At 38.3% G+C, this 27,904-nt stretch overlaps 1 protein-coding gene across 8 annotated transcripts in view; it reads left to right on the top strand.

Annotated features, from left to right (window-relative positions):
- Window positions 1-27,904, top strand: part of cadpsa (Ca2+-dependent activator protein for secretion a) — a 94,859-nt gene that overhangs the window by 9,372 nt on the left and 57,583 nt on the right. For all 8 annotated transcript variants that reach the window (XM_056734237.1, XM_056734236.1, XM_056734235.1 and 5 more), the window contains exons 3-7: window positions 3,103-3,216; window positions 4,879-5,211; window positions 24,090-24,170; window positions 24,344-24,577; window positions 26,251-26,372. In XM_056734237.1, the coding sequence (XP_056590215.1) occupies window positions 3,103-3,216; window positions 4,879-5,211; window positions 24,090-24,170; window positions 24,344-24,577; window positions 26,251-26,372 (884 nt within the window). The remainder of the gene's footprint in view (window positions 1-3,102; window positions 3,217-4,878; window positions 5,212-24,089; window positions 24,171-24,343; window positions 24,578-26,250; window positions 26,373-27,904) is intronic.

The following is a 27,904-nucleotide window of genomic DNA, read 5'->3' as shown; positions in this document are numbered from 1 at the left end:
CATGTCTCCAAAGAGAAACGAGTGACCGTATAGAGACCCTGGAGGTGAACATAGAGTAACATGTCAAAGGCCTGCTGCTCACCGGTCAGGTGTGACAAACAAAAGGAGATGAACTAAATGCAGCATCTCATTGAATTAAATAAATGGTGAAATTAAAGGAAAAATATATTTATATTTACATTTATCATCACATTATCAATTTGCTGTGTGGATGTGTATAAGAGAGGCAGTACAGGAACAGGCAGGAAAACATTTAACAGCATTTAAGTTTCTTTAAATGTTAACTTACCTTCTATAGCTATTTGTCACCTATCACCATTGTCATGTTATTTTTGTCATTTGCTTTAAAATAATTACATACATTTATCCACAAGGCAAGTTAGACAAGCCAGATCTAACCATTATGCATAGTAGACATGAACATCATATCAAAGTGCTTATTTTACTTACAAATTCTTATGGCTAGGCAAATGATGCATGGGATACAGGGAACTGTATTTGGAAGATTGCAATGGTGGCCAAGAACTTTTTGGTTTCAGGCATTCTTTCAAATATCTTTCTCTGTGTTCATGAGAACAAATACAGTTGAAAGAAAAAGTATGTGAACCCTTTGGGCTTACTTGGATTTCTTCATAAATTGGTCATAAAATGTGTTCTGATCTTCATCTAAGTCACAACAATAGAGAAACACAGTCTGCTTAAACTAATTTACATTTACATTTACATTTAGTCATTTGGCAGACGCTTTTATCCAAAGCGACTTACAGTGCACTTATTACAGGGACAATCCCCCTGGAGCAACATGGAGTAAAGTGTCTTGCTCAAGGACACACTGGTGGTGGCTGCCGGGATCGAACCAGCAACCTTTTGATTACCAGTTCAGTAATTTAACCCACTAGACCACCATCTCCAGCTAATACCGCACAAACATTATACGTTTTCATGTTTTTATTGAACACAACATGTAAACATTCATAGTGCATGGTAGAAAAAGTAGGTGAAACCCTAGGCTAATGACTTCTCCAAGAGCTAATTGGAGCCAGGAGTCAGCCAACCTGGGGTCCAATCAATGTGATGAGATTGGATGTGTTGATTAAAGCTGGCCTGTCCAATAAAAAACACACACCAGTTTTGAGTTTGCTGTTCTGAAGTAGCGTTGTCTGATGTGAACCATGCCTCACACAAAAGAGCTCTCAGAAGCCCTACGATCAAGAATTGTTGACTTACATAAAGCTGGAAAGGGCTACAAAAGTATATCTAAAAGCCTTGATGTCCATGTGTCCACGGTAAGACAGATTGTCTACAAATGGAGAAATTCAGCAATGTTGCTACACTCCCTAGGCGTGGTCGTCCTGTAAAGATGACTGCAAGAGCACAGCGCAGCATGCTCAATGAGGTGAAGAAGAATCCTAGAGTGTCAGCTAAACACTTACAGAAATCTCTGGCACATGCTATCATTTTTGTTGACAAATCTACAATAAGGAAAACATTAAACAAGAATGGACTTCATGGGAGGACACCACGGAGGAAGCCACTGCTGTCCAAAAAAAACATTGCAGCACGTTTGAAGTTTGCAAAAGAGCACCTGGATGTTCCACAGCACTACTGGCAAAACATTCTGTAGACAGATGAAACCAAAAGGAAAGAACACACAAAGCTATGTGTGGAGAACAAAAGGCACAGCAGACCAACATCAAAACCTTATCCCAACTGTGAAATATGGTGGAGGGGGCATCATGGTTTGGGGCTGCTTTGTTGCCTCAGGCCCTGGACGGATTACTGTCATCGATGGAAAAATGAATTCTAAAGTTTATCAAGACATTTTGCAGGAAAACTTAAGACCATCTGTCCGCCAACTGAAGCTTAACAGAGGATGGACGATGCAACAGGACAACGACCCAAAGCATAGAAGTAAATCAACAACAGAATGGCTTCAACAGAAGAAAATACGCCTTCTGGAGTGGCCCAGTCAGAGTCCTGACCTCAACCCGATTGAGATGCTGTGGCATGACCTCAAGAGAGCGATTCACACCAGACATCCCAAGAATATCGCTGAACTGAAACACTTTTGTAAAGAGGAATGGTCCAACATCTCTCCTGACCGTTGTGCAGGTCTGATCTGCAACTATAGGAAACGTTTGGTTGAGGTTATTGCTGCCAAAGGAGCGTCAACCAGTTATTAAACCCAAAGGTTCATATACTTTTTCCACCCTGCACTATGAATGTTTACATGTTGTGTTCAATAAAAACATGAAAACGTATAATGTTTGTGCGGTATTAGTTTAAGCAGACTGTGTTTCTCTATTGTGTGACTTAGATGAAGATCAGAACACATTTTATGACCAATTTATGAAGAAATCCAAGTAAGCCCAAAGGGTTCACATACTTTTTCTTTCAACTGTACATTATCCAGATTTGCAACAACTTGAGGGCATCATGATGACATCATTTACATTTTTGGGTGAACTGTCACTTCAAAGGCTGGGATAGTCTGTTGGCATTCATGCAGTTATTGTGTAAGAGCTAGACGTTTGTTTCAGATTTCTTTCAAATCAAGTCTCCAGACATATGGGAAGTGTTTTGAGATTGTTTAAAGGTTTATTTGGTCTCTTGGCTGAAATTTGACCTGCTTCTGCAATGTGAAATTGGCAAGAGGTCAAGGTACTTACTGGTAAAATGTCTATTGCTGTTACATTATGTATGGAGAATTTATAGCCAGACACGCCTCTTAAAACTATAAATTTAACAAATTAAGTTAATTTCAAACTGATTTGTTAAAGTAAAAGAAAAAAAATTAACTTCAAGCAACTCCCACTGAATGACTCAAATGGAACATTATTGCTGAGTAATTCTTGTTGGCAAATGGCAACGTTGCTGTCATCCCTTTTTTTCTTCCCTGAATGAAAATGTTTTTGGCCGGAACTAACAGATGCTGTAAACATCTTGATATCTGTGATGCTTTTGGCTGTATTTTTTTCTTCCTACTTCCATGCATTGAAAAAAGTATCTTTGAATTTATGTCTTTGTGATGTTTTCTAATTTGCATGTCAGCTTCCGGTATGTGTAACTATGTTATAAACGTCTCTCCTCTTTTCTTTGCAGATCAGCAAGCAACATCTCCAAACGGTAAAAGATCGTTTCCAGGCTTTCTTGAATGGCGACACTCAGATTGTAGCAGATGAAGCCTTCATCAATGCTGTCCAAAGCTACTATGAGGTTAGCTTCATCTATATCGACAACATTCCAGGTTTACGCCCCTATTGGATCTCAAATTACTAATCAATGTGTTTCTTTGTTATCTTTTTTAATCTCTGTAAATATACAGTTGCACTAGTATTCACCCTTCGTCCGAAACCCTGTGCACACAAATCACAGATGTGTCAGATTACTCAGAATTAATATGTATGCGGACACTAATCTTAGATCAACATGTTCAGAGCTGTTTGAAATCTGAAAGAGAAACCAACTTTGGTGTGATGAAAGTGTGGTTGTAGCAGGCTTTTTCTTTGGAAGAATTTCTAAATTTGGTAATACACAGTAGCATTAAATACATGATTTGTTCCTCTATAAGGTGCTCTAACATACTTGCATTATTTACATGAGATGTCAGTGGCCTATACAAAAAGCCATTTTATTTTAAGATTCTTGTCTCTCATGGAAGCTGCTACTATGTTGAAATACCATGTGTAATAAAATAAAAATGCAAAGATTTGATGACAACCTTACATATTTCACATTTGTTTAATTCATCCATTTGCTTTTTACAGAGCCACTTATAAATGTAAATTTATGCAGAAAAAATGCACATGAGCTGTTCTGAAAGGCACCTCGGTTTAACTTCTGAGGACAACGCAGACAGATTCTCTCCCATTAATATAATGCGGTTTAATGGGGATTGTTTAGAAATGTTAAACTGTTCGCGTCATGCTAATGTATTAATCGGAGTAATCCACGTACATGTGTTAAAGACAGACCGTTGCAAAACAAGTTTTGAAATGTTTCAAGTTCTTCTTTGACAAAAGAATATATTAAGACCTTGCTGAGACACTTCACCTACTTGAAAAACTTTGCCTGTGGTCTAGAAGCAACCTTTAGAAATACAAAATGGTACCTATAATAGTATTTAAGATCATATATTTCATTTAGGGCTTGGAAATTGTGATTTGGTAATAAATGACAGAAAACATTGGAATATTTGGAGAAGTGGAGCTTAGACTCACTACGGCTGGTAATTTAATGAAGTGAAACTAATGAGCGAAATGCCTTTGTGTTCAGTCACAGCCAAAGCCAGCTTTTTCAATTCAATTAAACTCTGATACTCTTATTGAATTTGTGCTGGATGTTCCCTCTCTGTCAACTCATCTCCCCTGCTTATCCAGGCACATTAAGAGAATTGTGTCCATTGGAGAGAGGGAGGGGGACTATTCGAGAGATGAACTGCAAGAAAATGATAGAATATAAAATAAATAAGGATAAAACACTTCTGTAGATTGTCCGCCATGCCGCACTTCCAGATGAATTCACTTTAGTTTCAAGTTATGAATCAAAGCTTGATGTATACTGCATGACACTGAGAAAATCTTGTTGTTCCAGTAACCGTTTTACAAGGTTGTCCTGTTTTGTTTTGTTTACTAATACATTTAAAAGACCTGTTAAAACTTTAATTGTTATTTATTTTTATTTGTTTTTATATCTACACAGCAAAATCGTCAGTGTTTAAAAATGTCAAATTAACTCTCACAAGTGTATATTTAATATTAATATATACACTGTGGGTGTTATCTTTACCTTTTTTAACACTGCCGATTTTACTGTGTACTGTTGGTGGTTCAAGAATTATTTTCTCCCCTGTAACACTATACTTATGGTCAATCGCAGGTGTTCCTCAAAAGTGACCGTGTGTCCCGTATGGTCCAAAGTGGTGGTTGCTCATCAAGTGACTCCCGAGAGGTCTTTAAGAAGCACATTGAGAAGCGTGTCCGCAGCCTACCCGAGATCGATGGCTTGAGTAAAGAGACGGTCCTCAGCTCATGGATTGCCAAGTTTGATACCATATACAGAGGAGAGGAAGACCCACGCAAGCACCAGCAACGCATGACAGCTAGCGCTGCCTCCGAGCTCATTCTCAGCAAGGATCAACTATATGAGATGTTCCAACAGATTCTTGGCATTAAGAAATTCGAGCACCAGCTGCTGTACAATGCTTGTCAGGTAAGCTGTGGATAGTTAGTCGAGGGTTTTACATTTAAGACGAGTTTACACGAAAATGAAAATGATTCTTTCATCCACTGCACCTTCAAAACTTTTTTTGGCACAACTCAGAAGATATGTTGAAGAACTTTGATAACCAAACAATATTGAGACCCACCCAGATTTCTCAAAAGTCATAAACAGGATTTAAGCAATATGATGGTATGACAACATATGTAAAGATACGCAGTGATATCTGACATCGGAGTCACATTTTGGCCTTGTAATCAGAAATTACAATGGTTTTCTGTTCTTTTTTATTATAATTATTTTATTTGTTGGAGTAAGACATCTCAACCGAAAGCAGATTTAAAGAAATTTAAAAAAAGAATAACTTTAAATCACTTGGCCAGGTGTACCATCTGCAACTAAACACCTGCCAAACGTAATGCAGCAAGCTTAGAAGGTTAGAAAGTGTTTGTTTTCAAATCGCCCTTCAGTTACAAGAGGTTTCATTTGAACATCTGTAGTAATGTGAGTTTTATATCGAAGGGCTGCCCACGTTGCGTTCTTGTTCATACATTAGATCATTTTTGTGTTCTGTGCACAGAAAAAGCATTTAGTATCAGATTTGAGTAAGTAGACAAGGTGCTATGTCAAATTAACGAGATGGGATTAATTTATGTTCAGCTCCATTAAATGTGATTAGGTTTTGATAGACTTCAGATAAATGAAATGGAGTAATGCATGAGTTCTTCTATAAAAGGTGTTTATGATGAAAATGACGAGAATAGTGAATCTCAGACTTCGGGTACTTAGAAAAAGTAGAATGAAGAATGGGAAATATACAATTTTGAAGATTTGGGTGAATTGTGAGATTTGGACCAGTTAAAAGACAAACATGGGATCTGGAGGAGGTGTGAGTGTAGGAGTTCACTATTCATCGATGTGCCTCTGTCTGTGTTCACACCAAAGCCAAGCGTGCCGAATTGAGCTTGTGCCATTTTGATTATCTTTCTACTAGCATCGTGAATGCTACTTTCAATGTGGAGATGGTAATAAACCAGTAACCGTGGCAACGGTGGACACGCCGGCCGGTTTTTGCCTCAAACCCAACAGCACCGCGGTCTCGTGGTTAAAAAAAATGAACGCATTTGTGTCTTTATCCTGTGCCTTCCCCTCACTGCTGGTTTATGCTGCGCTGCTTAAATCTTTTATTTTTCACAGCAGGTCATTATTTCTGTTTTCCACTGAGACTTTCAAGCTCCTTCCTGCTTTTAAATTCAATCTTGTTGATAGGCAGAGTCTGTGTTAAACAGCTGTGGGTTGACAGTCCATGTGTGTCTGTGTGTTTAACAGCATTTGGTATCAGTGCATTGGCTGTCTCTTGGGTAGCAGGAGTTTAATCCAATCTATCGACTATTTCCTGAGGGCATTTCAGGAGAACGGCGGTGGATGGCGAGTGACTGACAGTCCATTAAAACAGAGATAGATAGTGCTGTAACACACATCAGACTTTTTCGGAGAAAAGGGGACCTATTATAATTTTGGGGACCTGCACATTTTCAAAGTCTCGGGCATCTGTTGCTTATGGGCAATTATGGTCAATTATGTATAATTATATGTGGTATTGAAAAGACCCAGGTGGCTAATTAAAGGTGTTTTGTGTGATGTTGGCGGTTTCTTTAACTTCTGAATCAGACCACCCCCTCTATCAAAAACCGAGCCAGAGATGGCTTGAAGAGATAGTTTACCCAAAAATGAATAACCTGCTTGACTACTTTCTTTTGGAGAACAGAAAAGATATTTTGAAGAACGTTGGCAACCAAACAACATTGGACCTCATTGACTGTCATAGTACAGTATGGGCACAAAGCCACGGACACATTACTCAATTTATCTTCTTTTCCACAGAAGAACAAGTCAGAAACAGGTTTTGAACAAAACGAGGGTGAATAAATGATGACAGAAACTATCCCTTTAAAGGGAAAGTTCAGCCCAAAACTCCAATTTGCAGTTTATTTACTCACAAGCCATCCAGTATAGGTGACATTTTTCATGAGTGGAACCATAAAGAAGATTGTTTGATAAATCAGTCTCTGCACACGATCACAATCTTCTTCTTGTAGTATTTGGTGGCGGATGGTATACCAGCGTCTGGTACATTTAGCGCCACCTGCAGAAAGGGAGTGTTGAGGCTGTACACTATGGCTGGTATCCATCCATCCATCCATTTTCTTCCGCTTATCCGAACTACCTCGGGTCACGGGAGCCTGCGCCTATCTCAGGAGTCATCGGGCATCAAGGCAGGATACACCCTGGATGGAGTGCCAACCAGGGCACACACACTCACTCATTCACTCACGCACTCACACCCTATGGACAATTTTTCCAGAGATGCCAATCAACCTACCATGCATGTCTTTGGACCAGGGGAGGAAACCGGAGTACCCGGAGAAAACCCCCGAGGCACGGGGAGAACATGCGAACTCCACACACACAAGTCGGAAGCGGGAATCGAACCCCCAACCCTGGAGGTGTGAGGCGAACGTGCTAACCACTAAGCCACCGTGCCCCCCTTACTATGGCTAATATTATTAAAAATTACGTTCAAATTTGTGAAAATATCGAGCGAGTCACTTCACAAAATGTCAACATGTCGCCAGGAGCCTCTTTTTGGAATTATGTGCGTTAGGAACTCTTAGACAGGTGGACCCCATATACTACCATTAAATGAAGCAGAGAGGACTGCGATTTACCAAACAATCTTCTTTATGGTTCTACCCCAGAAAAAATGTGAAATACATCTCGGATGGCCTGAGGTTAAGTAAATAAACGGCAAATTTGAGATTTTGGCTGAACTATCCCTTTAAGGAGGAAATGAATAAGAGATATCTTAGTTTAGTAAAATTTAATTCCAGCTGTCTTTCAATTAAATGAGAAAACTAAAAATGTTCATATGACTTTAAAAGTCAATCATATGGACTGTGTTTATTTATTTGTTTATTTTCACCAGTTCTTAAGCTGTAGTAACTACAACCTTTCATTGTACAGTAAGGTGTCAGATAAATGGTACTGTGAAGGTATGATTCTTACCCTGTAGGGGAACAAAACGTTTAACTGGACCCTAAAGGAACCCAATTGGTCCTCAGGGTACAATTATGTTCCCAAAAAGATACAAAAATGTTTTCCCTACATGTAGACCAGCTGTTATACCTTAATTGGACAGTTTCTGAACTATTTTTGGTGTGTGTGTGTAACAACACACGTGTTTACAGCATAATGATAGAAAGTCAATATTTGAGTGAACTGTTCCTTTAAAGAGTGTAAAGTGCAGTATGCGTGTATGTTCTTTGTGTGAACTGTGAAGCTTGATGCAAGTCTCTCTCTCTCATCAACATTCCTGCATTTGGCAAATGCTTTTTTACATAGCGATCTATACTACATTTAAGTCATGCCTTTACTTTATCAGTTGAACCCATGACCTTTGTGTTGCTGGAGCAATGCTACACACCCATTTATCAAATGGTTGGGAGGATTAAATCATATACTTATAATGCATCCACCTCACAGAACACAGCAGTCACCTTCAACTGTATGTTAGTCATGACCTGAGAGCGCCATGCGGATGCCATTATGGCTGCCACCAGGAGGTTTGACCCCTCCCTAGAGTTTCATCAAAAGAGCCAGCTGTTAGATTTTCTCTCTCTCTCTTTCTTTCTTTTTTTCTTTCATTCATTCATCTCGTCCTATTCATTGTTCTTACAATTATACATATTGATTAACGAATGCGGTTTGCCCTGCACTGATGATTATAAGTGGAACTAATTGGATTTCAGCCATTCGCTCAGGATATGGTTCTGGTGTGGGCGTTTCTATGTAGGCAGCTTATTCTGTTGAATGAGATTTGTCATCCTGGGCTCGGCTTCGGTTAATGATAGCCCAATCTGATGCAATTAGCATGAATAGCAAATACAAGAGGAGCAGCAAGGTGACTTGACCTGGGTGTGCACTGTCTGAATGAGTGAATATAAATGACACAAATCAGTGATGGATGTACTTGTTGAACAGATGCACTTTAACAAACGGCTTTTTCTACTTGAATGCTTTTATGACAGTGACTCTCTATGTATCACCAAAAGTCAACACACAGAAATGGCGAAACAAATACAAAGGCTTTTCAAAGGCTTTTCTATTGACTGCGCTCAAATGAGCAGGCGCTGGCTGCCTGGTGCCGCAAGAACAGCTGCTGCCACTCATTTAATGCTCATCAAAGCTCATTGTGTCATCTGTATTCTCTGAAATGCAGATAACACAGTGAGGCTGGAAGGCTGTTGGAATAAATACCATGTACGTATTCATGTTTGTGTTTGCAGAAACCCTCAGCACATATGCTAAAAATGTTGTGCTTATATGGCCAGTTTTTTAACTTGTTGCTCAAAAGGCTTGTTTTTGATAATACAACAAACTGTACTTCTTCATAAATGATGTCTTGTTTTATTAATGTTTAGTTTTTTCACTATAAGATAAGACGATAAAATTCTGATGAAAAAAGATTTGTTTTGATGCTTGGCAGTCTGCCGTGTGGATATGTTTGGCTGAGGGTTTGTGTGTAAGGTTACCTCTTGCCTGAGAGAAAGCACCTCAGCATCCTTTGTATGACCTGAAGCTGTTGTCATGGAGACAGTAAACATGCAGGGCTTTAAACACTCTCCTCCCCATCAGCTGTGCCTCCCATGAATACATTACAGACAGTAACCTTAAAATTAACTTCCTTTCTCTTTTCCTTCTCTCTCTCTCTCTCTCTCTCTCGTTCTCTCTCTCTTCTTTCTTCTTTCTTGTCAAACACCTGGGCTGTCACTCTAAAACATCCCTGTTGAGAATTATATGAGAATATAAACAAGCAGAAATTGTTGTCGCTAAGACATGCTTCATTAGTGACTATTTTAAGATGTGATGAGAAATACATCAGACTGAAGAATGTACAGTAATTTATGGTTTGAAGAGTTCCAAAAAGAAACAGTCATTGATAAAAGATCTCCTGAAATATTTCTGAATTCTTTGTTGCGTGCAGACAATTGAAAATTAATTAAATTATCATCATTAAAAAAGAGGGTTGATAATACTGTATGGTGTGATAGTTTGTCATCTAACAGCAGGCTACTTGGGCCATGCTAACCAGACCCTTGAAGGTGCCCATGAAATCAAAATTGAGGTTATTTACATAGTTAGTGCATATTCATGTTGTGACGTTTTCCATGAAAGTCAATCAGCATGTTTTATATTGTATTTTGTAATCTTTATTTAAAATCTGAAAATGTACTTCCGCCCTTGAATGGTGATCTTTCTCTGATGATGACAAATTTGTCTCTGTTATCTCAGCCCTTCTGACAGTCTTCTGCCAGTTTAATTTATTATCGAAACCTAATTTTGTAGATACAGTACATTCACTAGGATACAGAGGAAAGCACAAACCACCCCCTCTATTTTTTACTTTTTATTTCTTTTTGTATCTTTGAAACATCACAGTACTGAAGTAAAGTCAATTGCAACTTCTTATTCTCAGGGACTTTTAAGGAATATTTCACTTTAAAAATAAACATTCTGCTATCATTTACTCAGCATGCTGGCGATCCAAGTAGGTATCATGCCCATCGGGTTGGAGGACGAGGCGGCCGCATTCAAGGGCACAGCCGCCAGACATTTTGAGCGACAGGTGCACGCTGTTAGAAATTGACATTTTAGACACTGCTGAGTCGCTCAGCATAAACAAACATAAGTCTCGCTGGTTCAGGAGAACAAAAGGTAAATATATGGGCATCCCCTCCTTTTTATACTAGTATGCACAGGGCGGAGACTGACATCCCATGTTCATTTGCCTTTTATAAGTACAATCAGAGATGATAGGTTCAAGTTCAAACCCCATTCTGTCTCGACACAACATATAGAGATGTGGTCCCCAACTGTTGGTCCCCATTGATGTCTATTTAATGGACACAAAACCAATGCAAGTCATTGGAGACCAAAGTATTTTGTTGCCAGCATTTTGCTGAATATCGTCTTTTGTGTTCTCCAGAAGAAGGTGACCTATTATTGTAACCTTTTGGTCTTACGTTGTCTAATGTAATGTTTGTTGGCTACTCTCTATAAAGTTCAGCAGTACTGTTGCATAAAGCATTTTTTGAAGTTGTGGATCAATGTGAAACAGCCCTGTTGGTGTTACTTGGATCAATGTCAATAAGAATTAAGAATGTTGGTGTTTGATGCCGTTTACTGGAGTTTGTTGGTGTTTAGTGTGAATTAGCTTTATCAGACGGCTGGCTTGATTGGTTCAAAACCAAGATATTTCATCTTTGAAGCAGGAAAGTAACTACACGTTAACATTATGTGAGCAGAATAATTTAATCAGTATAGCTGAATTATTGAATATTTCATGCCTACCGGAGGGCTAACTTGCACTCTGTTACCCGCGCTGAATCTTAGAAACATTAAATCTGCTCTTCTGTATAGGTCTCTGCTGAATGTGAAAGTCATTTACTGTATAGCTGGAGGAAAAGAGGGGTTTATTTGGTGAAATGTACTTTAATGAAACAATGGAGATGGTATTAGAGCCGTTCAACCGTTCTCTTACACCCATAGTGGCCTACATCCACCTGTAAGTACATTTTGGCCCCAGGCAGGATTATGGAATCATGTGAGTGTATAATGATTTCATTAATTTATTAAAAGAGTCCTGTTGGGTCCCATAGCTCATAAAAAGAAATTATTTACAGATCTTGTGAATTAGTTGGCCCAATGGGTGCCCTGAAATCTGAAAGTGTGTGTGAGAGCGCATGTGTTCATCCATCTGGTTTCTCCCACCCGTGTGTGAGATTCTCTCTCATCTGCATAAAGACAGGTCTGTCTGCTCTCTGTTTCTCTTTCTGTCTTAACACGCTGCCATTCCTATGCTGATTGCAGTGGTAAAGAGTAATTAACTAAGGAGATAGATCGAGATTGCACGGAGCCCTTGTCCTCCCTTCTGTTATCTATCACCCGTTGAAATCTGTGTCCAGAATAATGGGATTGAACTGGATAGCCGCCATAGCAGGGCTGCTGTAAATACTTACAATATTAAAATGTGCCAGGTAAACAGGGATTATATGTGGATTTGCTTTACAAGTTCTGCAACAGTGACAAGCTTTCCGTTTTGTTTTGACCGATTCTATTCTTTCACAATTATATGATTATTTTCCCCTCAGAGCATTTCGACAATGATATGAAATAAGAAAGAAATCCATTAAGCTTTTTTAAAAAAAGTACTCTGTAATATAAAAAAATATAGTAAGCACACTCATTGAAGTACTAAGAAATAAAAAAATTCAACATTGTGGTGTTATTGGGTGTTAGTACAAGACTTTTATTTTTGACTTAAAAGAAAAAAAATGTATGTTAAAAATCAAGGTCAAGGAACCAAGTTACCATATATGGTTCTTCGCTGGTCTATGGAAATTTTTCCCAAAATGTTTATATATATATATATAAAACATTTTTAAGACGTATGTAGACAAGCTCAATAAAAGGAAGGAAGGAGGCGGGAACCTGAAGACATTTAAACAAAGTTTGAATATAAATAATAACAGCCGGCGGCCCCTCACGGCCAACCGCCGGCGAACAAAACAAATCACAACAAAAGATACTAAAGTGTTTGACTGCCAAACACAAGAACATACATAAAACATAAAACATATTCGGGCCCGGTCCTCTCTCCTCGACGGTCCGGTCGCTCGTTCTCTTATGCTACCGATCTCCTACTTGATACGAGACCGGTGCGCGCACAACTGGCGCTCATTTACAATTACTCACCGGTCTTGAACCACGGTCTACTCCACTACAACGTATATATATAAAATATAAATAAATGAATACAACATATATAAACTTCATAGAATACTTATTTAGGAACATTTTTCTTCTACTTAGGAATTTTTCTTCACTTACTTATGAAAATATTGTCTTTTATTTAGGAACATTTAGGAACACAAACACACACTTAGAACATTGACAATGTAGTGCAAATCTACTGAAAACGCAGAATATTGACATATATCGTGTAAATATATAATAATAAGTGATAAATAGCACTAAGTACTGCTGGTTGGCACTAATTTTAGCAGAAGTAAGGCTCACAGTAAAATAAACACAAATAAATGCCATTTAAGTACAATACAAACTGTTATAAGTTTAAGATTCCCACTGGATCACTGTATAATGTTTTACAAACCTGTTGCAACATTCAATGCACAAATAAATACTATTGCCTTATGTTTTAATGCATTATTATTAAAAGTATGACTTACTAGACGCATCGGGTGTATGTCCAAATATTGACACTTTGTCATTTACATGGAACGGGCGTATGATCACATATGATCAAAGCATTTTTCAGCCACAATGTTCACAAACTCTAGACATCCTAGGTAAACAACATCTATATCAACATCAAACACAACTATTCAACCATATAATGTGTTCGTTTCGATGATATTTACGTATTTGTGGGAGTAGATCGGAGCACATATCCGTTTGAAACACCCTCGGCAACTCCTGATTTGTCACGTGCCATGGTGTCACTATTTGTGACTATGGATGAGATGGGAGAAATCCATGCACTTACACAAGCACACGGAGAGGCATGGAAACGCCATTGTGATTGGTAGATTAAGTTACCAAATATCGTAACTTGCCCAAAAAAGGTGAAATTGAAGAGCAAAACTATAAAACATTGAATGAATACTAAAAATCATCAGAATCTCATTGAACTAAATAGAAATCAATTTGATTTTACTGTGTTTATGGGAACCTGTGTCTATAGACCAATTCAGAAAACGTAAACAACGTTGGTTCAACACTGGTCCAACGCTTGTTCAGAAGAATTTCCTATGTTAGTTTTTTAATTGAACAAAATCTTTATAACAGAATCAAAATGGTTAACAAACAAGATTTAGTTTCATGAAACCGGAAATGCTGCTGGATGACTGTTTACAGCTTGTGAAGTGGTCTATAATGTGTTTCTTGCACATATAGTTCCTCCTGCAATTATACCTCATGCTTCTGTAATTGTCGTTATGCACAAATTCATCACATGCATTTTTGATGCGATGATGTCAGCCCATTTCCGTTCTTTTATCACAGTAGTGAAGTTTAATTTCCCGTCTTTCTTGCTCACTACCCGCATAGATCATATTACCCATCTTCTCATTATTGATCAGGAGCAGAGCCCTGGGCAATCAGACCAATGTATTTTCTCATAGCCAGAATAAATTGCTCTGTTGTGACAGCTCTCGATAGTGATCTTTTCTTAGCCTTTCTTTTTCTGACTGTTTCAATGCTTTGGTGATTAAACCTGTGACCGTCTTAGACAATATTCCTCCCAAAAACGGCTTGAAATTGTTATATTGATTCAAGTCAATTTTTAACCAGCATTTTCCCTTGATCTGTTACTTCCTCATTGCGATTCTGTCCTTTTTTTCTTATCAAAGTTGCAAAATTGTGTTGGGTTATGGTGGCTGGATGCACACTTCAAATTCACGTTACATTAAACAGTGTTTGTTGATTTATTGTTAAGTTAAAACATAATTTTTACTGATGCATGGACGTTAACATAAAATACAGCACAACTTTGCCTAAATGTTGCTTAAATGTTAGTATTGTGGCTGTCATGGCTATGTAACATTATGTCTTGAAACCCGAAGAAATCAGATGTCTAGCATTAAAGTTCACCCCCTGCTAGTTTTGCACGCCTCCGTCATGCAGTGTTGGACTCTAACCACTGCTACACCTACGCCAATCAGCACGCTACTGAATCGCCATCCTCCTAACAAAACTAACTTCACCAAGCAGACAAAATATTTCAATAGCACAGTTTAAGCTTTTTCAAAATAATTCTGTATACAGAGAAGGTCATTTTTGGTTTAGGCTTTGGAGAGAGGAACTGTGTTTTCAGTTTGAAATTATACCATGGTACTGTGTGAGTTATTCCATTCCATTCCATTTTCTACCGCTTATCACGGGGAGCCTGTGTGAGTTATATGTTTCTATATAATATTTCAAGGTATGTCAAGGAATGCTGTGATATTACTAAGGCATTTAGAAATCTGCATAAGGGTTTGTGATTGAAAGAAGAGAAACTGTATACTGTACGTCGTTGCCGGGAATGATCTAAATGTTTTCAATTGTTTTTTAATGACTGTCATTTCTTGTGATGCAATTTTGTGCATTTTTTTTATTGGTTTCATCTTCTGCTCACTCAATACACGCACACACACAGGCAATCTCTGTGCCTTTGCTGGCTTAGATTAGGCACGTTTATTAAATTACACGTGTCTTGTGTACGTGAAATCTGATTATCATCAGGCAATGACATCACAAATTGCTCCCTTGCTGGTGCATGAAAATCTGAACAAAGTTATAAAGTGTCATGGCACTCTTGGTTATTTGTTTATTTTCCATCTGGTCTTACTCTTTCCTAGCAGAACCCCCCCCCCTTTTTTTACATTTTAGGTCCCATTGACTTGATAATAAACTTTCAATTGTATCAAAGGTTTTAGTATTTGGGATTCACAGTTTAATTCTCAGTCCCATAAAAAACAGTTTATTTGCTTATAGTGATGTCATACATCTTAGTTAAATGAGTTCAGACCCAAATCAAAAGCCTAACTGAGCAGTTAAATGAGCAAAGTAGCAGTTTCCATGTAAGCAGGTTTGTCATAGTGATGTCAACACAAAGAGAGAGGCAGCTGGACCTGAAGTGCGTGCGCGTGTGAGAAAGTCTGAGAACTGATTCATGTTTAGCATTGACTGGCTCAGTCTACCAAAGCAGCGTGAACGGAACCATGCTGTGCTGCTCAGTCTCAGGATTGTGACCCTACTAAGAATGCTGTTCAGGGAATCGTTCCAAGTTAAAGAATTAAAGCAATTAAAGCATCATCCCACTTTATCCTCCCAAACTGAAATCTAGACAATCTGTAATCTATAGGAGACCTAAATTCTTTGTTACTTATAATCTGTCAAACTGGCATGTTGGTCGGAACTGCACCCAATTTTTTCACCTATTGTTGGACTTGTGTATATGGTTGAGTGACAATAAAGGGATATGATGTGGATATTTAATATTCTGCTTTTAATATGTTAATTAGTATACTGGGAAACTTTTACTTTACTACATTTCCGAGTATAATACTTTTGACTGTACTATACTGTACATGTAGTTCAGAAAAGCGTCATTAGTTGCTTAAATACATAGAAAAGTTATATGTATATGGTATTCAATTATTATTAGAAAGCAACTCAAGTGTCCTTTTTCCGTTATTACCCAATTTGTAAACAGACCACATAATCACATACAGTGGTATAAAAATGTGATTTTTTTGGTATCATTTCACAGTAAACCTTTCAAAATTGCATCTAACACAGCTGAAAGTGGCTGTAACAAGCGAAACTTTTTTCGTGGTGTTTTGGTCCACCTCCCCTTTTGCACATTGCCATATCTCAGCCTCTGATTCGGTTATTTGGACAAATGAAGGGTTTACAGAGGTCGGAGTCTGTGCTTCTGTTTAATATGTTTCTCATGTGGATAGAGAGAATTTTTAATTATCCAAGCTTTTATACCTCGTTGATGACGCAGCATGTCATTGGAAGAGGATATTTAACTTTAAAAACCACAAAAAGAGGTAGGAATGGACTTATTTTGTAGAAAACAACCTAACGAAAAAGATTATGTAGCAATTGTGGCTAAGTGTAAAAGTGGGATGCAGTTATTAGCTCAGATATTCGAGGGATGTGTTGTTAGTTTACAAATATCAATTTCATACATCATAATTCATTCGACTTGCATTCGATCTGTGATAAAATATAAATAAATCCAACTCGAGATCTGTATTCTGTAGAGTAAGTGCTTTCAAGTGATATATAACTTGAACATGTTGGACATATTTGAGCGTTATGAAAAATCTTCATGATCATAAACATATAGGTTTAAAAGGGGCTATGACATGGGGATATGATTAATTTCAGCCTAAATAAGTTATTTTATGTTTAATAAATGCCAAAATGGTGCACTTCTCCAGAATCTACAGATTCAAGCTTTCAAATGATACCACATATGAGCTACAGAAATACATGTTAACATTTAGGGAATACCTTTATGACGTAAGGTTTCAAATGGCTAATGCAGTTTTATATTGCTTCAGGCATGCAAGGTGTCCATTTTAGTGGACATGAAAAAATCATACAGTTACATGAATTGGCAGAAATCTTATTTTTTTGACCCCTTTTAAATTTGAGAAGAGTTCATATCAACTCAACTCAACTCAACTCAACTTTATTTATATAGCGCTTTTTACAATTTTCATTGTTACAAAGCAGCTGTACATGAGACACATTTAATACAAGTATGAATTCTAAAGCAGCCCCCCCGGCCAGGCAGATAGTGCAAAACAATATGCAAACGGTGGTGAGGAACCCAAAACTCCCATCGAGAAAAAAAACCTCAGGGGAACCCAGGCCCAACCAGGGGATTCCAGTTCCCCTCTGGCAAAAGCTGCTGCCTCTGCACAAGCTCATCAGTGCTTGCACAACAAGGCTTAATAAAAATATAAAAATTAAAGATTATCATTAACAATCTAATAGCATTTGAAATGTTGTAGAAAAAAACAAAGTTGTCGCGTCCTTTATCCAGCTCTATCCTCTTAGCACTTGTCAGGTCACCGCTTCCCATTCTCAGCTCTGCCATCAGGTCTGGGCATGAACTGCATCCTGCGGTAACCTTGGAACAAAGAGACAAGACTGGCTGAGAGTAGAGTACTGTTCTGCACTCTTTGATGCAACAAGTACATCATTTGTTGTTGGATGTGTTCCTGGTTCCGGTTGATCTAAATAATGCAGCCTAAATCCTCTGAGGATTAATATTATGGAGGTGTAGTGTATGCAAGATTAAAAAGATGAGTCTTTAGTCTAGATTTAAACTGACAGAGTGTGTCTGCCTCCCGGACCGTGCAGGGAAGAATATTCCAAAGTTTAGGCGCTAGATAAGAAAAGGATCTACCACCTGCACTTGATTTTGAAATTCTAGGTATTACCAACTGACAGGACCCCTTAGAGCGTAATGTACGTGGTGGTCTGTAATACAATAGAAGTTCATTCAAATACTGCGGCGCTAGACCATGTAGGGCTTTATAGGTAATAAGCAAGATCTTAAAGTTAATGCGATGCTTTATAGGTAACCAGTGCAAGGTTGACAGAACCGGGGTTATATGCTCATACTTTTTTGTACGTGTAAGAACTCGAGCTGCCGCGTTTTGAACCAGTTGCAGTTTTTGTAATAGGCCCGCAGGGCAACCACCTAGAAGTGCATTACAGTAATCTAGTCTTGATGTCATGAATGCATGAATTAATTTCTCTGCATCTGACAGTGACAGCATATGACGTAATTTAGATATATTCTTAAGATGGAAAAATGCAATTTTACAGGTGTTTGCGACATGGCTTTCAAATGAGAGAGTACTGTCAAATACAACGCCAAGATTCTTAGCTGATGACGAGGATTTTATGGAGCATCCGTCAATCGTTAAGCAGTATTCTTGGTTGTTACGCATAGCAGTTTTCGGTCCAGTAAGTAACACTTCTGTTTTGTCCGAGTTTAGTAGTAAAAAATTGTTACTCATCCACATTTTTAAGTCAACTATGCAATCCTTTATTCGATGAAACTGCTGGGTTTCATGAGGCATCGAGGAAATATAAAGTTGAGTATCATCAGCATAACAGTGAAAGCTAATTCCGTGTCGCTTTATTATATCTCCTAGAGGTAGCATGTATAATGCGAAGAGCAGGGGTCCCAAGACTGAGCCCTGTGGTACACCGTACTGGACTTGTGATTTGCGGGACACCTCATTGTTTATTGCTACAAATTGAAAACGGTCGGATAAATAAGACTTAAACCATTTCAATGCTATTCCGTTAATGCCGACGTAATTTTCGAGTCTATGTAGAAGTATGCTGTGGTCAATGGTGTCAAATGCAGCACTGAGGTCTAGCAGCACCAATAACGAAATACAGCCACGGTCAGACGCTAAAAGCAGATCATTTGTAACTCTGATCAAAGCAGTCTCTGTACTGTGACATGCTCGAAATCCAGACTGGAATTCATCATTAATGTCATTCCTTTGGAGGAAGGAGCATAATTGAGTTGAAACTACTTTTTCCAGAACTTTAGATATAAAAGGTAAATTCGATATAGGCCTGTAATTCCCTAGTTCTTTAGGGTCGAGTTTGGGTTTTTTTAAAAGAGGCCTTATAACAGCCACCTTAAATGCTTTAGGCACATGTCCTAATGTCAGAGATGAGTTAATAATACTAAGAAGAGGATCTATAATTTCGGGGAGCATTTCTTTCAGTAGTTTTGTAGGTATAGGGTCTAGCATGCATGTTGATGATTTAGATGATTTAATGATTTTAGACAGTTCATCGTGATCTACTGTAGAAAATAATTGCAATTTCTCCTTAGGGTTGCTGTAGTTAGTTTGTTCAGCGGATTTCACTACAGGTTGCATTGTTATAATTTTTTCTCTTATATCTTGGATTTTACTTGTGAAGTAGTTCATAAATTCATCACTGTTATGCTGATAATCAGAATCTGACGTCGATGACGACTTATTTTTTGTTAATTTAGCCACGGTGTTAAATAAGAACCTAGGGTTGTGATGGTTTTCCTCTATTAGTGTTGAAAAGTAGGCGGATCTAGACGTTTTTATTGCATTCCTGTAATTTCGAGTACTATCCTTCCATGCTATACGAAATACCTCTAAATTCGTTTTCTTAAAGTTGCGCTCCATTTTACGGGATGCTTTTTTTAGAGTCTGAGTGTGTTCATTATACCACGGTGTTGGGCTGCTATTTTTAATTTTCTTTAAACGCAGAGGAGCAACTGTGTCTAATATTTCCGAGAAAGTAGAGTTAAAATTTTCAATAGTAGTGTCAAAATCGTCAACGTTATTACTCATGCTGGATATTTTAGACAATTCAGGCAGATTATCGAGAAACGCATCTTTGGTAGTTGAAGTAATCGTTCTACCATATTTGTAACAAGGAGTTTGATTTGCAGCCGTAGGCCATTGAAGCAAACATAATATCAGATAATGATCCGAAATATCTTCACTCTGCTGAACGATTTTAACATCGTCCACATTTATACCATAAGAAAGTATTAAATCTAAAGTATGATTACGAAGGTGAGTGGGTCCTGACACATGTTGACTAACGCCCATGGAGTTAAGAGTGTCTTTGAAAGCCAGTCCCAAGGCATCTGTATCATTGTCTACATGGATATTAAAGTCACCGACGACAAGGACTCTATCTGCGGCCAGTACTAGTTCTGATAAGAACCCACCAAAATCTTTAATAAAATCTGTGTGGTGCCCTGGAGGCCTATATACAATAGCTAGAATAAATTTTAAAAATGTTTTGTCCTTAGTATTAGGTGTCGATACGTGAAGTACCATGACTTCGAAAGAACTGTACTTAAAATTAGACTTCTGAGAGGTAATAAAAGAATTCTTGTAAAGTGCAGCGACACCTCCCCCTCTACCTTTTAGACGAGGCTCGTGTTTATAGTAATAATCATGGGGAACGGATTCATTTAGAGTAATAAAATCATCTGGCTTTAGCCATGTTTCTGTCAAACAAAGCATGTCTATTTTATGATCGGTTATCAAATCGTTAACAAAAAGTGCTTTATTTGAGAGAGATCTAATATTAAGCAATCCGAGTCGTAACAGCTGATTATCTGTATTTTGTTCATGTTTGATTTGTTTAACGTTTATTAAATTACTTTCAAGAGGTTTACGCAATATCTTATGTTTGCTAATCCGGGGGACAGACACAGTCTCTATTTTATGTTGTTTGTAAGAAGGGATTATTACATGTTGTATATTTTGTGTATTCTGTAACGCGAGACGGCAAGCAGACAGTTGGTTAAGCCATTCTGTCTCCTTCCTGACCTGGGCCCTAGGTAGTCAGACTTTAGCATTATTAAGACTGTGTGCCAAATTTCTAGAGAGGAGGGAAACCCCATCCCAGGAGGGATGGAGACCATCTCGTTTCAACAGGTCAGGTCTGCCCTCAAAACTCTTCCAGTTATTTATAAAATCTATATTATTCTGCAGGCACCACTCAGACAACCAGCCATTTAGTGATGATAATCTGCTATAAATCTCATCACCACGGTAAGCAGTAAGGGGGCCAGAGAATATTACAGTGTCTGACATCGTTTTTGCGAGCTCACACACCTCTTTAATATTATCTTTAGTGATCTCCGATTGACGGAGTCTAACATCATTTGTGCCGACATGAATAACAATCTTACTGTATTTACGATTAGCCTTAGCCAGCACATTTAAGTTTGACTTGATGTCAGGCGCTCTGGCTCCCGGTAAACATTTGACTATGGTGGCTGGTGTCTCTATGTTAACGTTCCGGACAATAGAATCACCGATCACTAGGGCACTTTCAGCAGGTTTCTCAGTCGGTGCGTCACTGAGCGGGGCAAACCTGTTCGAGACTTTAATCGGAACGGTTGAGTGATGTTTTGTCCTGCGACTATGCCGTCTCACCGTCACAAAGTTTCCCAGCTGCAGGGGATTTTCAACCGGAACCGAGCTGTGTGCGCTAACATTGCTCGCATCCGAAGTGTTTTCTACGGTTCTTACACTCTTACTATCCTCAAATAAAGATTGGATGCGAGACTCTAATTCTAAAATCTTCTCCGTCAGCCTAACTACTTCCCTGCATTTATCACATGTAAAACCCTCGCCGCTGACAGAGAAGGCTAAACTAAACATATGACACGAGGTGCAAGTAACAACAATAGGAATAGAAGCCATAACTCACCGGGTATGAAGTGCAATCCTAACTTACCAAGGTTGCTTGATGAGTCTTAGTATATACACTTAAAAAGAGAAACAGTTAGCACACAAGACAAATAGGGGGAGATGATATTCCACAATGTAAACAGAAGGCAAGCTAACACGCTAATATGCTAGCGGCGTTACGTTTCAATGAATATAGGTTTAAAATATAAAGTTATAAATAATTCGGCAACGACAGTGATATGTAACGATAGTAAAATACACTAATAATAAGACCAAGAACAAATGTGAAGTGAAGCAAGTGTCAGAGGATACAAACTAGCCGCCGGCAGCGATGCAATCCAACTGTTTATTATTTTCTTAAGAGAGTTTCTGAACTGATGGAAACCTGAAAAGACTCTTTGGTTGAGTCTATGAGTGTTCATCCTTATGGGGCTTTGTGTTGTACCGGTTCTTACTTTTTCATTTCTGTGTCTTAGATAGTGGTCGTGTTAGCCTTCAGCCTTTCATTATTAAAAAACGCCCACATAAAGTGTGTTGGGCATCATGCCATGTAAAGTGTGCACATGTTGGCTACTTTACGTGTGGGTGAGCAATGCATGCATAATATGTGAAATACAGTCCCTGTTGAAAAAACAGCATGTGCTGGGTTAGGTTTGTTTTGATGTTGGTTTGACCAGCTTAAACCAGCTAAGGACCAGCACATGACCAGCTTAAACCAGCACAAACCAGCAGGAAAACATACCAAACCAGCATATGCTGTTTTTTTAACAGGGGTACAAGAGCATGTTTTATTAATTTGACATTGTTAGTTTTGACCAAAAATACATTTTATTAGTCTACTGATGTGAAAAGTCTTTGTTTTATGTGAGTATACAATTGTAAACATATTTGTAAACTAATACAAAAAAAAATGTTACCTTAATGAAGTTAAGTTTAGGTGAGCAGTAGCACATGTCTATAAATATTTACACAGCTATCTACATGCATAAATTATGTATAAAAATGAGCATTAATCTTAATCTTACCATCAAATGTTACGTTTTTAAATGATTCGCAAGTTGCTTTCCCACAATGACATGATGACAAATGGCTAATGGAAGCTTGAAACTTTAATCTAATATCAGGCCTGTTAGACAGAACTAATAAAGGCTTTCAAATGGATGGAGCTGTGCCTGTACTGTATAAGATGGAGGCTCGCAGAAAGCCACATGCAGACATTACAGTCTGAATGAGATTTATATATTCGTAAAGATTAACAAGGTGCAGATTTATATTACAGCCGATTTACCTAGTGTATGTAAATATAGAATACGTATATACGTACATATATCTCTGTGTTGGTGCATGTATTGTATATAGTGTTTCCATGCAAAATCGATTTAGGCCTAGATAAGTAGATATACTGTATTTCACTTAAACAAGCACTATATTTAAGATGGGTATTTTATTCCTCCTAACTGATGTGTGTGTTTGTTTTCTTGTTCATTATGTGAATTGAGTACTAAATGCAGAAAGCACATGCAAATAACCCTTTCAGCTGCTGCAATTTATTCTCAGTAAATTCTAGTCTATTTTTGGAAAAATCAATTTTTTTTCATGTTTGATAATCACTCATTTAATGTAAATATTGAACATAATTTTCCATCAATAAGCAATTCATCTCGTTCAGCATTGATTCCATGGATCAATGATGTTTATATGACCACTTTGTGGTCAACCAACGTTGAATAATATATTCTTGTCATCGGGTGTCAACATTGAGGATCTTACATTTTTGAAGTCAGAGCTTTGACTGGTTTTGATCTATATTGCTCTGTTATGCGCATTTAAAACGGTTCTTCACATATTTGCAGTGGTGAAAGGTGACCTTTTCATCTAAATTGAGACATTTTTATGCCTTTTATTGTAATAATGAAGGTCAGATATGAATTTCTGACCATCTCATAATGGAAAAAAGCAATTTGAATTTCACTGCAAAATGTTTGTGTTTTACAGCTTGATAATCTAGATGAACAAGCCGCACAGATCAGAAGAGAGCTGGATGGACGACTCCAAATGGCTGATCAGTTCACAAAAGTAAGTGTTAGCAAACATCTCAATCAATAAAACATGAATCTTTAGGATGCCAAAGTTTGTCTGTGTTCTCAGTAACTGTGTTTCTTTAGCCTTTTCACTCTTTTCACATCGTGGCATTGCACCCCTTGTCTTACAAATCCCTTCTCTTACTCTTTTACTTATGTTCGAAACAGGCTGGCAGGTTCCCTAAGTTTGTGTCCAGGGACATGGAGGCCATGTACATCGAGGAGCTGAAGTCATCGGTAAACCTTCTGATGGCCAACCTTGAGAGCATGCCTGTCTCTAAAGGAGGAGAGTTCAAACTGCAAAAGCTTAAGAGAGGCCATAACACCTCCATCATTGACATGGGCCAGGAGGATGAGAATCAGCTCTCCAAGTCTGATGTGGTTCTGTCTTTTACTCTGGAGGTACTTGCTCTTTTTGAAGGTTCCAAAAAAGCTCCTGACTGCAGATCAGAATGTTTATGTTGTGATCTAAAGTCATGTTTATAGGCTTGGAATGCAGACGTAGACTATAGCAGGCTTGCCCTATGTAGATGTATAGGGGTTCTTTTCAAAGTCGCATTCCTGTTTGCTTCAAAGATGAAGCGTGTGTTAAATTTCAGCAGCAATGAATGACAGATATAAACTCACTCCTTCAGCAGCTCATTAGAAACAACAACAAAAAATGAATGCCAGGGTATTGTAATGCAAGATACACTGATATGCATATACAGTACATTGCAGTAAAATGTAAATATTAAACTTAGTAATTTAAAGTGATAGTTCACCCAAAAATGAAAATTCTGTCATAAATACTGTAACTCTTCCTCGAGTTGTTCCAAACTTGTATGAAATTCATTGTTTCGTTGAACCAAAGAAAGGTATTTTGAAGAATGTTAGCAACTGAGATTCTGGGGCACCATTGACTACCATAGTACAAAGAATGATTGTATAATTGACAACCATCTTAATGGTAATCAATGGTGCCCCAGAAATCTCAGTTGCTAACATTCCTCCAAATATCTTTGTTTGTCTTAACAATGGGGATCCATAATGTTAGAATGCAAGATGACCTCTTGGCACTCTAAAAAGTTTTTTGAGACACCACTTGATTGCAAAGCTTGAGCTTAAAAAAACAGTGTTATTTCAACCTTCCACTGTCATTTTTCTTTCAATAATCCTTTTTCTATATAGCAAATTAATTTGATCCCACCATAACTCCCAAACAGCGTCCTGACTTAACAATTGGAGCATTCCTGTAGCTCAGTGGTAAGAGCATTGCGTTAAGTAAGCAAGGTTGTGGGTTCGAACCCAGGGGATTGCAAATACCTATGTAAAATGTATAGGATACAGCAATGTAAGTCGCTTTGGATAAAAGCGTCTGCCAAATGCCTAAATGTAAATGTAAATGTAAATTGAAACTTCGATGACATTCATCATCAGGATTCCATCATGGAATTTCAGTCTTTGATTTTGTGAGATGAAAATGAAAATTTCACAGCTATTCCGCTCAATACCTCAACATCATAAATGACAACAGAATGTCTGTGCATTAGCCCTATAGTGATGCACAAAAAATAAAAAAATGCCCCCTTCTGTTCAATGCATTTAGGTGAATGAAGAATTCAGAATTTGTGAGCACAAGATCAGTCTATGTGTGTGTGAAGACTAGCCTTACCTAGCATAAAAACCACATGAAAATCCCTACGTGAGGACTGTCAGTCTGCTGTAAACTAACTTTAATCAAGTGACAGTATCCGAGAGGTGATATTCCCTTCAGAAGAGAACAATACAACCGTGTGATGTATGCCATGTGTTAACAGCCTGTTCCCTTTCACAGATAGCTTTGTCATGATGGCTTTATCTGACACATCTCCCATCACTCTATACAGTACGTGACTGCTGTGTGTGTCTGTGAATGAATCAATACATCACTGGTGGATCTAACTCATTTCTCACCTTTCTATTTAACGTCCACTTTAAACCATACGCTCAGAGAACAGACCTCGCACTTGATCGATTTGGGCGTTAGGGCTAATTTTGACATTATGGACACTGACATTCACTAAGAAGGAGTTTTCTCTTTGGTTTTCAAACAGGTGGTGATAATGGAGGTACAGGGTCTAAAGTCTTTAGCACCAAACCGGATTGTCTACTGCACCATGGAGGTGGAAGGTGGACAGAAGCTCCAGACCGACCAGGCAGAGGCCTCCAAGCCAACGTAGGTCACACGTACCACATTAAAACTTTGCGTGGAAAGTTTCTGTGAATGCACATTTCTTGCTTCCTTTGCTGTGTAACTGGTGTCGATCCCCTACACAAGCAGGCTTAACGCAAAGCATACTATACAAGCATCATATTTGTCTGTCTTGAGATTCCAGGCCTCACGTGGGTGCTGTCTGGATTCTTTAGATCAGTAAATGTAACACTAACATGTTGTGGATTCCTATGTACTGCATATAAGGCACATTCCAACTGCGGCGTTTAAGGCCCAATTCACATTTCGCTTCCAAAACCGAACGGATGCCACGCAGCTTCCTCTCTTCAAATGACCCGCTCAGCGATGGGGAAGGCAGCGCGCAATCTTATAATAATTATAACGATAACTGTAACATTAACTGTATCCATAACTAACCCTGGGGAGTCGCACCCGTGGGGGATACTTTTCCTAGTGAGAGGGTTCAACACCCGCACTTTTTCTGCAGTTTTGCACAAATGCCTTACAGTGTTTCTCTGGCCGTTCTGTGTCTGCGCTCACTGCGGCTGCCTCCTCTCCCCTCCCTCTCAAACATGACACCGGCTTTGAGTGCGACCGGCTGATGATTGGCTGTTCTGCCTTAAGTCCCACCTCTCTTGGTGTGTTAGATTTATCGGTCAGCTCGTGCTAAGGAGGCGGGAACTTATGGTTATGGTTATTTATATCTCCCTGTCCAGGTACTTTGAATGAGTGTTTATGCTTTCAAGGTTTTTAAATAAGCATGATATGTATTTGGGAAGATGTTCTGTTTATGTTTTTTTGACGTGTGGAGTGTTCCTGTATTACATTTCGTTTTTTAGATTAATTCTAATTGCTAATTTGGATATTGTTCAGCAGCTAGCTAAATTCGGTTATGTATGTGGCATCCGATGTTTAAAGTAACTGTGATGAAGGGAGGGGATTGACGGGGGGGAGAACATTGTTTGTTGATTAGCTGAATACTTTTGTGGATACTTACCTGTTGTGTTTGGTTGTACCTGTTGAGGAGAAAAAAGTGAGAAATGATGTCATTGTCTGCGAACCTGTTGAAGAACTATGAAAGAAAAGTGTAAATTATTTTAATGTTTAATGTAGAGTTTAGAATTTACTCCGCTGTCTATCTTTTGCACACCAACCACTAAGTGCAGATACTTTGACTTCATTTTGGCCTTTATTTTGCAGTGCAATTTCAATTTCTGATATAAATAAGATTGTACGACCCTGATAATAACAAATTTATAATGTTAAACATCTGTCTGACGTGACTGAACTTTGCTATTATGTGTTCCAGGCAGTTCAAGTTGATGTTGTAAAGCATGTCTTCATTTTATCCATAATGCCACTGGGGTCTTATTTTTTAGCCTTTGAGGGATAAGTCACACACAAATCACCCTTATGTCATTCAAAACCTGTATATGAAGATACATTTTGAGAAATGTCTCAGTGGTTTTGTGTCCATACAATGGAAGTCAATGGGGGCCAATGTTGTTTGGTTACCAGCGTTCTTCAAAATATCT

Source organism: Triplophysa dalaica, chromosome 21 (genome assembly GCF_015846415.1).
Source record: "Triplophysa dalaica isolate WHDGS20190420 chromosome 21, ASM1584641v1, whole genome shotgun sequence".
Classification (NCBI taxonomy): Eukaryota; Metazoa; Chordata; class Actinopteri; order Cypriniformes; family Nemacheilidae; genus Triplophysa; species Triplophysa dalaica.
Note: the sequence above shows the minus strand (reverse complement) of the source record. Positions and strands in the feature narration are given on the sequence as shown.